Here is a 16,984-nt window from a genome sequence, read left to right as displayed (position 1 = left end):
AGGCCGTGCCCAATATCACTTTCGGACAAAAAAGTGTCAAATTGCCAATGGTTGAGTCCCTTGGCTCTAATAAAATTAACCGTTTTGATTACTACATCCATGACATTGTCCATTTTCAGGCTCCTGCTACATAACGCCTCTTGGTGTATAATACAATGAAAATTCCAGAATTCCTGCTCTGGATTCTCTGAACTTTCTCTCTGAGTTTCACAACAAGACCTGCCTTTTCCCGACCATGGATGGTGCGCCATCTGTTGCCACACTGACAGCGTGACTCCAGTCAACTCCCAGTCTGTCCAGGGCCTTGACGAGGCTGGAGAAAACGTCGTTTGCCATTGTGGTGTTTATCATGGGCACCATCTCCACAAACTCCTCAGTGACGGTCAAAGATGCATCACACCGCATCAACACCACGAATAAATATTCCCAATTGAGCTACATCAGTCACGTCAGTGCTCTCATCAATTGCAATAGAGAAGGCAATAAACAACTTCACTTTGTCTTTTAGTTGACTGTTCAAATCTCCTGCAAGGTCCCTGATTCTCTCTGCCACAGTATTTCTTGACAAGCTGATATTACCAGAAGCCTGTCTCTTCTCAGGGCACACCAGCTCAGCCGCCGTCAGCATGCATGCTTTGATGAATTCCCCCTCTGAGTATGGCTTCAATGCAGCAGCTATTTTGTTGGCAATAATATAGCTGGCCTTGACAGCTCCATCATGAGTCTCTCGACTTTTGGTGAACACTGATTGCTGTTTTTTTCAGAGCTGCTTCAAGCTCGTTTACCTTATGCGTTGAGTCATCCTGCTTACTTGTCATATTTTTCTCCGTGTGATGTCTCATAGTGTCGTTTGATATTGTACTCTTTTGCCACAGCCACTTGCGAGCATATCAGACACACAGGTTTGCTGTTGACCTCACAGAAGAAAAAACGATCTTTCCAATTATCATTGAATATCCGACCTTTGATGTCAACTTTTCTTTTCTTGGAAAGTATTTTGAACCACAGCAGCAAACAGTCTCAGCCTTGCTACAGGTGTTGCTTCCCTGAGTACTCTGTGTGTGTATATACTGTGTTTGACGACGCAAGTGGGGCCCTAGTGGTCTTCAGTGCAGGGTGGTAGGTGCTTATGCACAGCGGGTGGTTAACTGTGGCCTATTGTTTTCTAAGTACACACAACAAGCTGCCGGCGGCACAGACAGCGGTGGGAGAGAGAGCAGCTGCCGTACAGGTACATAATAAATGGTCGTGAATATACTTTTTTCCCCCAAATCATCCGGCGGGTCGGATTGGACCCTTCGCGTGCCGGTAGTTTGACACCCCTGCTATATAAGACATAGGAGCAGATTTAGGCCACTTGGCTCATCAAATCTGCTTAGACATTCAATCGTGGCTGATCCTTTTCCCCCTTCTCAGCCCAACTCCCTGGCCTTCTCCCTGTAACCTTTGATGCCATGTCTAACCAAGAACCTATCATTCTCTGCTTTTAAGTACACCCAGTGATCCACAGCTGCCTGTGGTAATAAATCCCACAAATTTGCTACCCTCTGGCTAAAGAAATTTTTCTGCATCTTCGTTTTAAAAAGACATCCCTCTATCCTGAGACTGTGCCCTCTTGTCCTAGACTCCCCCACATGGGAAACATCCTTTCCACATCTACTCTGTCTCGGCCTTTCAATATTCGAAAGGTTTCATTGAGATCCCCCTCATCCATCTAAATTCCAGTGAGTACAGACCCAGAGCCATCAAATGTCCCTCAAATGATAGCTCTTTCATTCCTGGAATCATCCTTGTGAAGCTCCTCTGGACCCTCTCCAATGCCAGCCCATCTTTTCTTAGATGAGGAGCCCAAAACTGTTCACAATACTCCATATGAGACCTGACCAGTGCCTTATGAAGCTGCAGCATCACATCCCTGCTCTTGTATTCTAGACCTCTTGAAATGAATGCTAACACTGCATTTACCTTCTACACCACCGACTCAACCCGCAAGGGAACCTTGATGTTCTGCATAAGGGCTGTCAAGTCCCTTAGCATCTCAGATTTTTGGATTTTTTTTTTCCCTTTTTAGAAAATAGTATTACAGATTTATTTCTACTACCAAAGTGCATGACCATGCATTTGCCACTTTCTTGCCTGTTTTCCTAAACTGTCGTAAGTCCTTCTGCAGCCTGCCTGTTTCCTCAACACTACCTGACCCTCTGCCAACCTTCATGTCATCTGCAAACTTGGCAACAAAGCCATCTATTCCATTATCTGGATAGAAAAGGCCTAGAGTAATATGGGACTAATGCAGACAGATAGGGCTAATGCATATTGGCATCTTGGTTGGCTTGGACAAGTGTTGAAAAGTATCGTCAGAGATACATTAAAAATTGTCTGTCCAAAAGTATTAAAGAAAAAGAAATGTTTTCTGTCTCTTGATTAAGTTTCAACATGAAGTTGCAAAGGCTGGTTGGTTTTAATAATAACAGCATTAACGCAATGTGGGAAATAAAGGTTACGATGAAGGATATTGTATTAGTGTGGAAAGATTGGTTAACAAGAAGTAGTGGGCATAAAAAGCAAGGTGTAGCGAGTAGTATTCTACTGCAATTAGTGTTTGGGCCTCAATCTTACAATTTACACACAAAAGAAACAAAGTATGTTGGCTAAATTTACTGACAATGCAAAGGTAGAAAGATTAGTGAAGATCATGTAAGGAAGTTACAAAGGGATATAGGTAGGTTAAGTTAGTGGGTTAAAATTGGCAAGTAAAGTTTTATTTGGAGAAAATTAGAATTGTCCACCTTGATAAAGAAAAATGACTGAAGCCTAAATGGTGGGAGTATAGAGTCATGCAGCACAGAAACGGGCTATTGATCCCATTGTTTCTATGCTGACCATAAAAATGGGGATTTGGGCCATAGTCTTCAATGCATTGGTGACGCAGGTGTTCCTTAAATGTTATGAGTAACTGTGCCCATCACCCAGCTCAGTTAGTACCCTCCAGAATGCAACCACCCTCTGATCCCTTCTAAACTTAATATTTGTCTTAAACCCAAACCCACTGGCCTTGTGCACCTCTATCATCGGGAAAAGTCTGTCTATCTCTCTTTTGTGTATCTCTCTATGCTATTTTGTGTACCATCTGCTCCAATGAATATAAACTCAGCCTATCCAGTCTCTCCTCTTAACTGAACCATTCCATCCCAGTCAAAGCCTTGGTGAACCTTCTCTGAGACTTAAGTACAGACGTGCCTCTCTTATGATTCAGTGAGAAGAATTGCATACAGCACTACAACTGTGGTCTTACCGGTGTTTTATAAAGTTGCACCAAGATTCCTATGTATTTTTATTTGTATCTCAACTAACAGAGGCAAGTATCCTTGAATCACTTCTTTATACCCTTTTTATATATGTTGCAACCTTCGGGGATCTTGGATCTTGTGTATTTGTCATGCATGATTTGCAAATGTCTAGGATGCAGGAACAGAAAATAATTAGGAAACCTAACAGAGGGTTATTGTTTATTACTAGGGGAATTGAATGCAAAATATACTTCAGTATATAAGGTTTTCTTGGTAAGATTACATCTGGAGAATTGCATTCAGCATTTAAAGCAGTTCGGAGAGGATTTATTAGATTGATACCTGAAATGGCACTGGCTTGTAAAGAGAGGTTTAATAAGCTCGGCTTGTATCTGCTAAAGTTGAGAAGACTAAGTGAGAATTTAATTAAAACGTACTGCACAAGGTCCTGAGGGGTGTTGGCAGCAGAGATGTGGAGAAGGTGAAATTGGAACTCATGTTTACTGTTTAAAAGCAAGGAGACCTCCACTTAAGGTGGATAAGACAAAGATTTTTTTTCTCCTTTGGAGTTTCATGGAACCTTGGAGCTCTTCCTCAAAGAGCAGAAAATATAGGGTCTTTGAATGTTTTAAGGTAGAGGTAGACAGGTTCTTGATAAGCAAGAGGTGATTAGATTATATTAATGTCAGCGATGATCTTAAATGCTGAAATGGACTTGAGGTGCCAAGCAGCCAACTCCTACTTAAAATGTTAGTAAGGATGGGCTCTGTGATGAACTTCAACATGTGGGCACTGCAGAACTAATAGGAGGTCACTGCCTCTTTGTTGTTAGCACTTTTTCGAAATAAATAATTAGCATAAATATCATAATAATGAACTGCAGACAATTCTCTTTCTTGTATAGGATTAAAATGCCCTACTTACCATCTTAGTTTCTGAAATAATTTGTGTAAGCTATAGATAAAATCCTGTGTTTTGAACTAAAATTATGCCATTGATCCAAGTGTGTACGTTTATTTCGTTGACAATAATGGGTTTGAAATCTTCTGGCAAATTTATAAATGAGATGTTTATGTGATCTGGTTAGTGAATGTGATTCTGAATTTGCATAAGAATCTGAAATATAAACAATAAAACGTTATTAAGCAAATTGAAATATTTTTAAATCAGTCCGTTTGGTGGATGGGTTGATTGGAAACCCATTTCTTGATCTGTGCCTTAGGTGTCTGTGTCTATTCTCTTGGGTGTTGATATGAACACTTCTGCCACTGTGCTACTAATCAGTTATGTAAAATTCTTAAATTCTTATCTGCTTACATGTATGTCAAACTCTAAAACAGTTTCATCAGCATTTAATGATTCAAAGTAGTTTTACAAGGCATTTTAAGCAGCCAAATTTCAGCATGTAGAATTGGCTGTAATTTTGTTACAAATTAGTGGCCAGAGATCTGTGATTATCAGCATCTGCTGTGATAATGGAAGAACTTCGACACAGTTCTAGAATACTACAGTGTGGAATTAAGTACAATCCAGAAGATGCCGTCAGTGGATTGCTGATCAATGGAGTGTGGAATTTCAACCATTTCCAATGTAATTGATGAGTTGATTGCAACTTCATAATTTACAAACAGATCTACTTTTTTGTCATAAACAAACTGAAAATGTCTCATTGAATTAGGTGTAACTTGAGTTTTTAATGGTGTAATTATGAAACTATTTTGTTGGTTCTTAAACATTCTTTTGTGTCGACTGTATCAGAGTTAGAGAGAAGAAGCTGTTTCTAAGTCGTTGAGTACACCTTCAGGCTCCAGTACAAGAAAAGTTTTCTTAAAAATTGTTATTTTTGTTTAAGTTTGTCCATTTAACCTTATAATTTTCGTGCAGATCTCAGAGTTGGGGAATTGCTTTTGTTTCTAGTTTGCTGGGTGAATCTTTCCATGTTGTAGGAGCTTTGTATTTATTTTCTGTCCTGAGCTGGGTGTGGTAGAACCAAATTGCCTATTCTCATTTCGTTAGTCTTTTAGTCTATTGATTGTTATTCGATTGTTAATTGGAATGCTTAAATACGTATAGAACACTAATATTGATATTGCTATTAGACCTTGCTTTAGATTGCTATAAGATATTGATCATTTAGTTGGCTAGTTTTTTATTACTGCAAGATTGTTCGTCTTTGTTACTTTCGTAATAAAGGATCAAATGTACCTTTATCGATTGGGAAATTTGTTATTTGGAAGCATGACATATAGCTTAGTCTCTCAGCAGTTTTGGTTTATTTTTAAGTAACTGCTACACATGTTGTAGCCTGCTTGATGTCACAGTTACTGGATAACAAAATCCACAAGAAATAATGGCACGCAGCAGTGAAGTCCACAACAGAGAAAGCACTGTGGATAGTTTTTTTTCAGCTTGTCGTGAGCATTGTGGCTTCAAAGCCTAGGTCACTTATGGAGTGTCTGAATTGTGGTGATATTAGACAGATGTATATGCAGCTATTAATAGTTTTGAATGCCTCAAAGTAGAGCCAGGAGCTGTGACTTGAATTCAGTTAAACGTTTAGATGAAATAATGATGTGGCTATGTCCACTGTGAATGTTTTTATCAACCTAATAAGGAATGTCAACTAGATTGCGCTATATGCAGAAACGTTTAGGTAGCCTCATTGTTTTATAAATTATAATTAGTGTTTAATGTTCCATCAGCTTCCAAATATAATGCCCCACATCTCATCATAGGAAGAAAAAGGGTTGATTCGGCTATTGTTCTGAGGAGCCTTTGAAGGGGCTGATGTAATTTGTTGTCTGTAAACACAACCATTTCCCTTCTGTTAGGTATGGCTCCAACTTGTAGAGTTTCTTCTCCACGGTCTAAAGTTCTGACTCCTATTGCATCAAATTTATAAGTACTCCATGATGTCATACTCTGGAACACTGCATGATGTTGATATTGCTGTCACTTGACTTTTCTTCTATGTTTGTTTTGAGTATGACCCAAGTCTTGTCTGGAGCATTAGTCTTGCTGGTATCAAATTTGACATCAGTGAACAGGTTATTGTTGTGCTGACACACTTAATAACTCTGCAGTATTTTCCATCACTCTTACCATTGAGACTACCTTTACCTGCTTTTAGTGGACATAATGGAGCAACTTTTCACATTGTAGGGTAAATTCCCGCATTATTGCTGTTTTGAGATTGCGTAAATGGAAGTGTGTTTGGTTCAATAGCTCACTGATTGAAGATAGTTGGATGTTTGGCCTTAGTGCAGTAACAATTTATTATGTTGGGATCTGTAATTGTGGGAACCTCGTGAGGAAACGGAAATGTCTATCTAAACATGATTGCAGACAATTCAGCTTTATCTTTTTGTCTTTTGGGCTCCTCCATTGAAGATCTTTCCTAACAGTTGTTTCAGTCATCCATTATGATTTATGACGAGATATGGCAAGTCATAGAGCTTTGACCTAATCCATTTGGTTCTGGGTTTGCTTAGTATTGTCTGTAGGATGCATGTTATCCAGATCTGGCTTTACATCATTAGCCCTTATTTTTAGGCTTTTTTTTTGATACTCTTGGTCGATTTCCTAACATACTATCCTGTATTAATCATTGAGGTGAGGATGATCCACTTATAATGATGTAAATGGTGAGATAGTGTTCATGGGTTCAATGTCCATTCAGAAATCAGATGGCAGAGGGGAAGAAACTCTCCTTAATTTGTTGATTGTGTGCTCCTTCCTGATGGTAGCAGTGAGGAGGCCATGTCCTAGGTGATGGGGGTCCTTAATTATGGAGGCTAGTGCCATGATGGAACTGACTAAGTTTACAACTCTCTGCAGCTTATTTCAATGCTGTGCAGTAGCACCCTCGCCCCATATTAGACAGCAATGCAGCCAATTAGAATGCTGTCCATGATACACCTGTAGAAATTTGTAAGTGTCTTTGGTGATATACCAAATCTCCTCAAACTCTTAATGAAACATAGCCACTGTCATGCCGCATTGATATGTTGAGTCCAGGATAGATCTTTAGAGATGTTGACACCCAGGAACTTGAAGTTGCTCACTCTTCCCACTTCTGATCCCTTTGTGGACTACTGTGCATTCCCTCGTCTTTTTCTTTCTAAAGTTTGTTGCTGCAACACCACTCAATGAGCTGATACATCTCACTCTTGTATATCCTCTCATCACCATCTGAAATTCTGCTAACGATGGTTGTATTGTCAGCAAATTTATAGGTGGTATTAGAGTAGTGCCTAACCACGTAATCATGGGTGTAGAGAGAGTAGCACAGTGGGCTAAGCATACATCCCTGTGGTCTTCCGCTTAGGAACTCAAGGATTCAGTTGCAGAGGCCCAGTTTTGAAGCTTTTTGATCGGAACTGTAGGAATGATTGTGTTAGATGCTGACCTGTAGTCAATAAACAGCAGCCTGATGTAAGTATTAGTATTGCCCAGGTGATCCAAGCTGCGTGAAAATCTAATGAGATCGCATCCACTGTGGAACTATTGTGGTGATAGGCAAATTGCAGTGGGTCCAGGTCCTTACTGAGACAGGAGTTAATTCTAGCCATCACCAACCTCTCAAAGCACTTCATCACCGTAAACATAAGTATTACTGGACGATAGTCCTTAAGGCAACTTGCCTTGCTCTTCTTGGGCACTGGTATAATTGTTGCCCTTTTGAAGCAGGTGGGAAGTTCCAACTCCAGCAATGAGAGATTGAACAGAAAACATCCTTTTCTCTCCCAGCTGCTGCTTGTCTAGGTGATTGTTGTTCTTAATTCTGCTGCTAATTTGTAGGTGGGTCAGTCCTCAGTAGCTGGTCAGACTTGAGCTACCAGCTCTATTCTTTTCACAGTGAAGGAGCCCTTGCCATTCCCTGAAGACAATTCCTATATTACCTGTTTAAATTCCTGAACCCAGGCACTTGTTACTTCTTACATACACCTGTTAGTGTGCATTCTCCAGATACCTTATAAGGTAACCGTAGCCTTCAGCCAGGAGCAGATGTCATCAGGTGGTTCCCAACCTTCACAGAGTGTTTTGACCCTTAACCATGACACTCTCCAGTTGATGGGCCGGCCAGCAGTGGTGGCCAAATCACTGCCCATCTGCTCCTGACTTCCAGCTTCCATCCTCTCACCTACTCCAAATCCAACAAGAGGCTCGTTCTGCCTCTTCCCCCATCCTACAAGCTGCTTGTTTTTTGCTCCTTTCGTCCAGGCCCAGAGCTGACAACAACCGGCATGTTGATTTGGCTGGGAAACCTCTGCAGCCGATCTCCACAGGGAACAACCATGCCTGCAATCCCTTGTCTTTACACTCCTGCACTAAGGGCTGGTACTTCAGGGCCTTTCTCTCGTGGGCCTCTTCCCATCCTTCCTCCCACGGCACAGTCAGCTCAACCAGAATTATTTTCCTGTCTTCGGTTGACCACAGTACAGTGTCTGGCATAGGGTTGTGTGCACCACATCCGGGAACTGCAACCTCCTTCCCACATCGACCCTCATCTCCTAGGACCTGGCCGTTAGCAGCAGATTATGCTTTGGTGTTTGGTTACGAAAGGCCTGGCTCCATCTTTGATGAAGGTGACGGCCTTCCTCAAATCTGTGCCAGCCATCCTCTTGTTGCATCTCTCCCGCTCTAGTGTGTCAGCAAGAGCCAGAAGCACCTTATCATGGCACCACCTATACCATCCTTGAGTTAGAGCTGTTTTATACCCGGACTGTATATGAGCCAGTGTCCCCTTTTGATCACAGAGCTTACAGTTCGGGTCCCCTCTCAACCCCCATGTGTACAGATGTAATGGCGAAGGAAGGGTGTCATACGCGGATCGCAAGAGGAAGGAAATACGGAAGGGCTCCAGTCTCCATAACTCTGCCCATGAGATCTTGCGCTTGGGCAGATCCCATTTTGTCCAGGCACCCTGGGACCCTTGTTCCACTGCCTGTGACATCCGCTTCTCTTCCTCACCGATCCGTACTTCTGCCTGCATCATGTTTCGCCTGTTCCTTATGCTTGCACTTCCCCACTGCTGGAAGTGAACTGAGCCGAGGCCTTGCCGCCCAACACAGGAGTGGCCGATGATATCTGCAGCTTCAGAGAACATACTGCCTCCTCCACAGCTGCATTGGCTGCCCACTTGCGCCCAGATCTGGTTGTAAAGCCTGCTTGCTTTACCAAGATGTCATTGGAATCTCTCAAGCTTAATAAGGCTCTGCATTTTGCCACCTTAAATTCCTCCACAACAGATGACAAGGGAAGCTGCAGTTGCCCAGATCAAATATAGAGGCCCACTGAAGGGAAGCTTGGGGGAACTCCCAACCATCTCCACAGGTGCTTGTTGGTTTTCCTCTCGATGCCCTCTACGGCAGTCATGGGGAACTCATAAAGTGTGAAGAGCCAGAGAAGCCTGGGCAGAATGCCGTATTGGTACAGCCAGGTCTTGAATTTACCAGGAAGTCCGGATTTGTCGATCTTCTTCAGCCATTCGTCTGTCTGCTTCACAGCATTGGTGACATTGGCCCCATCTGTCAGTGACACATTAAACCACTTCCCTAAGCATTTTAACGGGTTATCTTCGATGGAAGGGATGACCTCACCCTGAACTTGGAGGCTAAACTTGCTAGTAACTTTGCCCTTTCTGATCACCATGCACCTGGACTTCTTGGCCTTGTAGGACATCCTCGCCCAAGTGGCTACATTGTCCGGGGTTTCCAATACCCATCTTGCTTGGACATGTGACACAGTTGTTATAGTGATGTCGTGATGAACCCCCGTAGAGCCGGCTGAACAATGCCCGACTCCAGTGTCGGGCCACAGGTTACATCTTCTACTGATATTAGGAAGTTCATTCCCATAATAAATAGGACGGGGGAGATGGTGCACCCTGTTGGAATCCCCTTCTGCAGGTCCTGCCAACTAGTTGTGAAATGGGCTGATGTAAATCTGAGTTTGAATCCTCCTAGGTAGCTGGTGATCATGTCTCGAATAGTCACTGGGATGTAGTAGTGGTCGAGTCCTTCTAGGATGAGGTCATGTGGAATAGACCCCTAGGCGTTCACGAAGTCTAACCAGACAACTGTTAGGTCACCTTTTTTCTGCTTGGCCTCATGGCTCAAATGGCTAGTCATTGAGGTGTGCTCCAGGCACCCCGAAAAGCCTGGAATACCGCCTTTCTGGATGGATGTGTTGATATAGCGGTTCTTCGTCATGTAAGAAGTCAGCCTTCTTGCGAGCACAGAAAAGAAAATCTTACATTCCACATCCAGGAGAGAAATTGTCCTAAACTGGGCAATTGTGGAAGAATCCTCTTCCTTTGGAATAAAGCATCCCTCTACCAATTTCCAACTTGATGGAATCGTACCTTTGGCCCAGACCTTTCTCAAGACCTTCCGCAGCCTCCGAAGAAGTTTTGGGCATTTCTTATAAGATTTGTCCATCGTCATCGATGAAGACCTTGACACCATTAGTACTTTTTACGAGGTCGAGTTGCTAACTCGACACTCAACCCGGCATGGATGGAAAGCATGCCTGGGAGCGGCTGGACTGGATTTGAACTCAGGAACCTTCGCTCCTGGGGTCCGGCGCTGATGTCACTGCGCCACCAGCTGGCTTGATGGTGTCAAGACTAGCGCTTGATTTGGATTTAACTGAGAGAGAGTTGCGCAGCGTCAGCCTCACTCTCTCTTCCCAATTCCCATCTGGATCCAGTGGCAAGATAAGAGTTGAGACGGCTGGAGACGGGACTAGGCGCAGTGGATGACCAGGATGTCTTCTGTGTCTCATCCGCTCAATTCGCCGGAGTCTGTCTTCACATGCTGGGATAGAGAACTCTCTATCTCACTGAGGGTTTGAGACTCGTCGGCTACCCTCACCTGGTTTAGCCGGCTTGTCGAAGCCGTTGCCTGGGGTGTGGCCGCTATTGCATGCAAACAGCTATGGGGAGCCACAGGTGAGAGCTGAGTTCCAGGTGGGGACCAAAGGTGGACAAACTGCCCTGAAAAGGACACGACATGTTCCCCCCACCAGAGGTGCTACCCCTCCCTGACGCCCCATACACCCCACATTTCTTATACACCTTATAAGGTATGCTACTTGGGCCTGGGGCAGCTGATGCTTTAGCTTTCCAGATGATGTCCTGGATTTCCTGCCATCTAGGCCCCTTTACATTCAACTCAATTGATGGTTTTTCCAGTCTATGCACAGCCCGATTGGTTCCTAGTCCCTGACCCCTCCGTGGGTGGCTGTGTGCCTCCCGCAGGAACTCCTCTACCTCTGGCTTCAAGCTGGATAGTGTACCAGATCTTTGTTAGCCAAGAAGAGTCCTGGTGAAGCTGAATGGATTTCTCACAAACTGCGCTTGCCTTTTCTCTTTCTTCCTTCTTTGCTGTGATAGATGTTCTGCCCTCCGGAGTTTGCACAGCTTTTCCCGCAGCATACTGGTTAAGTCCTTGATGCTTCCTTTTTTGGCCAGTGAGCTGGTTTTAAACGTCTTGTTAAGCGCCTCTCAAGTGAGGAATTTCCATTTCCCTCCTATTTGGTTGCTGCGGTAACTCAGGCTGGCTTCTCCACTCCATTGGGCCAAATCATTCGTTAACTAGATTGTACGCTATGGCTGTGAGTGAGCCGATCTTTCTGTGTACTGGACCTGCTAAGGCAACTTCCAGGATGCCGTCTAGATCATCATCGAACTGCATCCAGGCGACATTATCTGACAATCTCGGCTGATTGATCCTGTCTTTCCTTGACGAATGGATTGGGGTAGCCGAAGAGGAACTCACTTGGTCTGTCGTTTGGTGCTGAGGTGACTCAAGTGCGGAGAGATCTTCAGCGGTGTGGGGTGCTTCCTGGCTGGAATTCTCCTTCGTCTCACCAGACACTACATCTGTGCGCTGCATTTGGGTCACCATTGATCCACATCTAGACCTGCTCTGGTGTATCTTGAGCCCTCTGATGTTTTTGCAGACTTTCCTGCAATGACACCTTACTGTGAATTCCTCTCCGGTCAGTGTTGTTTGTTTTAGCTTCCTTGTAGTCATGTTTCCTGTCCTGGCCGTTGCTGGTATGACCATCCTGTTGAGTCTCTCATCCACCCCCCTCCCGGGAGACTCTGGGGGTATTGCTCTCCGTTTTTCAATCGTAGCTTGAGTGGTGCCCTCTTGCGAGTGTTGCCCACAAGGTTGCTAGCCTTGTGAGCCCCTGCCAGTCTTTCCTGGAGGTCACCTGTCTCCAGTGTCACTGATCTTGCCCGGTTGCCATCCAGTCTTTCCTGGAAGCCACTGGTACATACCAGAGATTACTTGTTACATACACCTGTTAGGGTGCATAAGGTAACCGTAGCCTTCAGCCAGGAGCAGATGTCATCAGGTGGTTCCCTTTTGAAGCAGGTGGGAAGTTCCAACTCCAGCAATGAGAGATTGAACATAAAGCATCCTTTTCTCTCCCAGCTGCTGCTTGTCTAGGTCAGGGGTCCCCAACCTTTTTTGCACCACGGACCGGTTTAATATTGACAATATTCTTGTGGACCGGCTGACCAGTGGGGGGGGGGGGGGGAGTGTTGGTTAAACTCACCTCAACATGTCTTTTACAGTTAGGGTTGCCAACTTTCTCACTCCCAAATAAGGGACAAAAGTAGAAGTCAAATCCTGGGACACTTTACACCACGAAAGACTACCATGACCATGAAGCCTTGCGCGGGCACCTGTGTGCACATGCGCGTATGTGCCGATTTTCCCCCCCCACAAATCAGTTTTGCCTTCATCTTCCCGACTATACTGTACATACATTATTTCTACTTTATATAGGCTGTGTATCGTATCATTCTTGCTGTTACTATATGTTAGTGTTATTTATTTTCGGTTTTATGTGTTATTTGGTATGACTTGTTAGGTTATTTTTTGGGTGTGGGAATGCTCAAAATTTTTTCCCATATAAATTAATGGTAATTGCTTCTTCGCTTTACGCCATTTCGGCATGAAAGGTTTCATAGGAACACTCTACCTTAGCGGGGGAATACGGGACAAGGGCGGTCCCATATGGGACAAACCAATTTAGCCCAATATACAGGATGTCCCGGCAAATATGGGACAGTTGGCAACCCTATGTTCAAGTTCAACAGTGCGTGACAGGGAATGAGGAAAGGTGAAGCTCACTCATATTGTTTCCTCATGGCCCGGTGGTTGGGGACTGCTGGTCTAGGTGATTGTTGTTCATAATTCTGCTGCTAATTTGTGGGTGGGTCAGTCCTCAGTAGCTGGTCAGACTTGAGCTACCAGCTCTATTCTTTTCACAGTGGAGGAGCAATTGCCATTCCCTGAAGACACAATTCTTATATTACCTGTTTAAGTTCCTGAACCCAGGCACTGAGTTATTGGTCCAGAAATGTAACTATTACTCTGCCAAATTTTTGTAAATTTGAGGAGAAGCTAGATAATTAGATAAAGGAATGGAGAGTTGTGCTGTTGATTGTATGAATAAGGATGAAGGTAGCTTAATGGTGTGTATATGTGTTATCATGGCCTATATTGCTCAGTCATGGTGTCATACAGCACTTAATCAAGCTATGATGGGTTCAGTGTAGGGTTGTGTAAATGGGTGCTTGATTAGCACAGACCTGATGAGCTGTAAGCCTGGTTTCTGAACTGTGATGGATTCTAAGACACTGAAAGTTTATCTTCCAAATGTGGTTGGGAGAAAGATGATCATGTACAACATCTTCCAAGTGTTGTTTAAGTGTTGGTTTGCTTTGCTGACCTTGATTCTTACTGTAGTTCTCATTTTGTTGTTCTGACAAAACTTAATGCTGTTAACCCAATTATACAATTTGTGATTCAGCATTCTGTATTGTTGCTCAGGTATGGTCTGGAATACTTGCATACATTGCATTCAGAAGTACTCTCAGTGTTACAGCAATCAGATGTACTTTGGTCTTTGAGTTAGTAACATTATTATGACATAATAGTTGAGTTCTTAAGGTGTTTAGATTCAAACGTACTCCTTTAGAACAGTATTTCCAGTGTTAGTTGAAAAAGGGTGATGCAAACATTATTTTTGGTCTTCAACATTTTGTTTAAGAGCTGCTTGAGAATAAAGATGTTTGATTTTATTTTTATTGGAAAAAGAACAAAATGATCTTAGACTTGAGTTTACTGTGATGGCTAGAATTGTACCACTTGTAAACATAACATGGTTCTCATTCTCTGAAACATGAAAACTAGGGATTTTACTATTACCAATACATATTTTGTAATTATGTGATGTTAAAGTTGATACAATTTGGAAATGACTTCTTGTGGCTTTACAAATTAATATGCATGAAAAGATAGAATACCATATTTTTATGTTACAATGTGGTGTAATATTGTTTTAAAAGTGTCCTCTGCAGAATATATTTTCATTCTGATATTTAGTTTGTATTCCTCTGAATTAGCAGAGTAAATTAACCATGCTGTGTAATGGGATTCTGTATAATTTTGTGCAGTATTATCTAACATAGAGTGCAAATGTGTGTAGTTGATCTGATATATATGATTATACCTTGTGTAGAATAAATTATCTTTACTCTGGCATCTTCATTTTTTGACTATTGTATTTCTTCTACAGAATGCAGTAATAGTGGCCTTGTCTTCACAATCCTGGGATGTGGAATGTGCAACAGAACGACTGCTCAGTAACTGAGGAATTTGGGATTGCTTCTATAGCTCTGATGTCCATTCATTGACAAGCACCTCTGCCCTTTGTTCTTACTGGGTTCTGCATAGATTCCATTTTAAACATCACTGTAATATGTGATAATTGCTTTAAACAAGACTGGATTCGATGCTCTGTAAATAAAGCTCTCAAAAGATCTGTGTAAATTAAAACAAAGGGGAAATGTGAAATACTTTTTAATTTTTTTCCTACTCTGCACTGTAAGAATCCTGAGTTTGAGTTGCATTCATCCCCGAAGATGACATAATACACCTGCTTTAGTGCAGTTTAACAAAGTACCAAGGCTTTCAACTGCAACAATTTGTTCTTGATAAAAACATGTAATGTGGCCTACATCTTAAAATATGGTTGTTTTCTACTTTTTGTATGTGTCATGGCTGTTAGCAGCCAGTCCTTCTGATCAGAGCACTTCTGATTCTGTTTAGTTTGGTATTTAGTGAGTGCCTGCGTCACTCTTTAATTGTGGCAGTAATACACGAGTGCTGTGGAGATATTTTTGAAAGTTAAATCGTTGAGGATGCCAAATCAAAGGTTGAAGCATATTCATGATGAGTAGATTACTTGATTATTCTCCCATGGTTGCATTGTTTTCCAAAAGTCTTTGCTATGACACAGTCAAAAAGTGTTGACATGCTAAGTTTTTTTTTATGGTTATAGCTGTTAAGTAACGTGGTAGCCACCTTGATTTACTTAACAGGTGCTTCAATATGCAGTCCCAGCTTGTGATTGACATTTTCTCTGGAAGCTATGGTGGCTGTTCTCTTGCTGTACATAATTTAAAGTTCACTTAGAAATAGAGGTGTGTTATTGATCAGATTGTCTGCACTCTATTGAGTATTTCTGAAAGTTCCAGTAATGGGATAGTTCCTGTATATACAGCCAAGCTTTCTATTCGTATTAAAATATTTCATCTCCAGTTTCCACTAACATTGAGATTATTTAATATGATCAATTTCTGAATTTCAGACAGGTATCAATTTTGTTGAATTGAAGAACTTGTAATTTTTTAAAGTTGCACGTGTCTATCTTCAGAAAGAATTTTTATTTGCCGACTAGTGCTTGTTGGAAACAGTAGTCATTCCAATTTTAAAAAGAATTTCTGCTTATTTAAGTGAGGCACAGTGCACCTTTTTAAACATAGTTATTGGGAAAGTGAAAAGTAAGCACTAAACTTCAGATTGTAATCTATACAATCGGAATAATTGAACTGGCGTGGGATTTGATCCGTTAGTCTTGTTCAATGTAATAGGTGACAATTTATACTAATTCTCTGGAACTCTGAAAATCTGACATTACATTTGAATTTCAACTCCTGTGTCATCCTGTAAATCTTCACTTTAGTCAAACACCCCTTTGCTCTGTTTGGCTGCTAAAGATTCATTTGAGCAGCTATGTTAAAGTCTGGGATCACAGAGACTACCCCTTTGGCCAGTTTGTTCTTGCTGACCATTGTACCTTCTATGCTAATTTTATTTACAGCAACATGGTCTGTGGCCTTCCATGCCTTGGTGATTCAAGTGCTCATCTCAATATTGCTTAAATATTGTGAGGGTCTCTGTGTCCACGTGCCTCAGGCAGTGCATTCCAGGTTCTAGCAGTACACTGGGTAGAAAAACTCTTCCTTTGTTAAGGAACTAAAACCCTCTAGTTGTAGTCAGCTGTGCTATAGGATAAATTTTCTACCAACAACTTTTAATTTTGTATACCTCTATGAACTCCTCCCCCTGCCTCCTCCATGCCAAAGGAACTAAGCCTCTGCTCGTAACTGAAATGCTCCATTCAAGGCATCACCTTGATAATTTATTCTGCATGCCCTTCAGTTCATTCAAATTCTTTCTACAGTGTGGTGATCAGAACTCTTCATAGTACTCCAGCTGTGACCTAAACAATATTTTTTATAAATGTACCATAAACTCCCTGCTCTTGTATTCTGTACCCCAGTTAATGAAGGCAAATATCTTGTATGGCTTCATCTTACCTAC

At 42.3% G+C, this 16,984-nt stretch overlaps 1 protein-coding gene across 1 annotated transcript in view; it reads left to right on the top strand.

The window, feature by feature from the left end:
- ube2kb (ubiquitin-conjugating enzyme E2Kb (UBC1 homolog, yeast)) overlaps positions 1–15,921 on the top strand; it is a 99,047-nt gene extending 83,126 nt beyond the window's left edge. The window contains exon 7 of the mRNA XM_072252842.1: positions 14,895–15,921. Within this exon, the coding sequence (XP_072108943.1) occupies positions 14,895–14,969 (75 nt within the window). The 3' untranslated portion in view covers positions 14,970–15,921. The remainder of the gene's footprint in view (positions 1–14,894) is intronic.
- Positions 15,922–16,984: the final 1,063 nt, after the last annotated feature.

The sequence above is a fragment of the Mobula birostris genome, chromosome 3, assembly GCF_030028105.1.
Source record: "Mobula birostris isolate sMobBir1 chromosome 3, sMobBir1.hap1, whole genome shotgun sequence".
Classification (NCBI taxonomy): Eukaryota; Metazoa; Chordata; class Chondrichthyes; order Myliobatiformes; family Myliobatidae; genus Mobula; species Mobula birostris.
The sequence above is the reverse complement of the archived record's forward strand: the minus strand, read 5'-3'. Positions and strand labels throughout refer to the sequence as shown.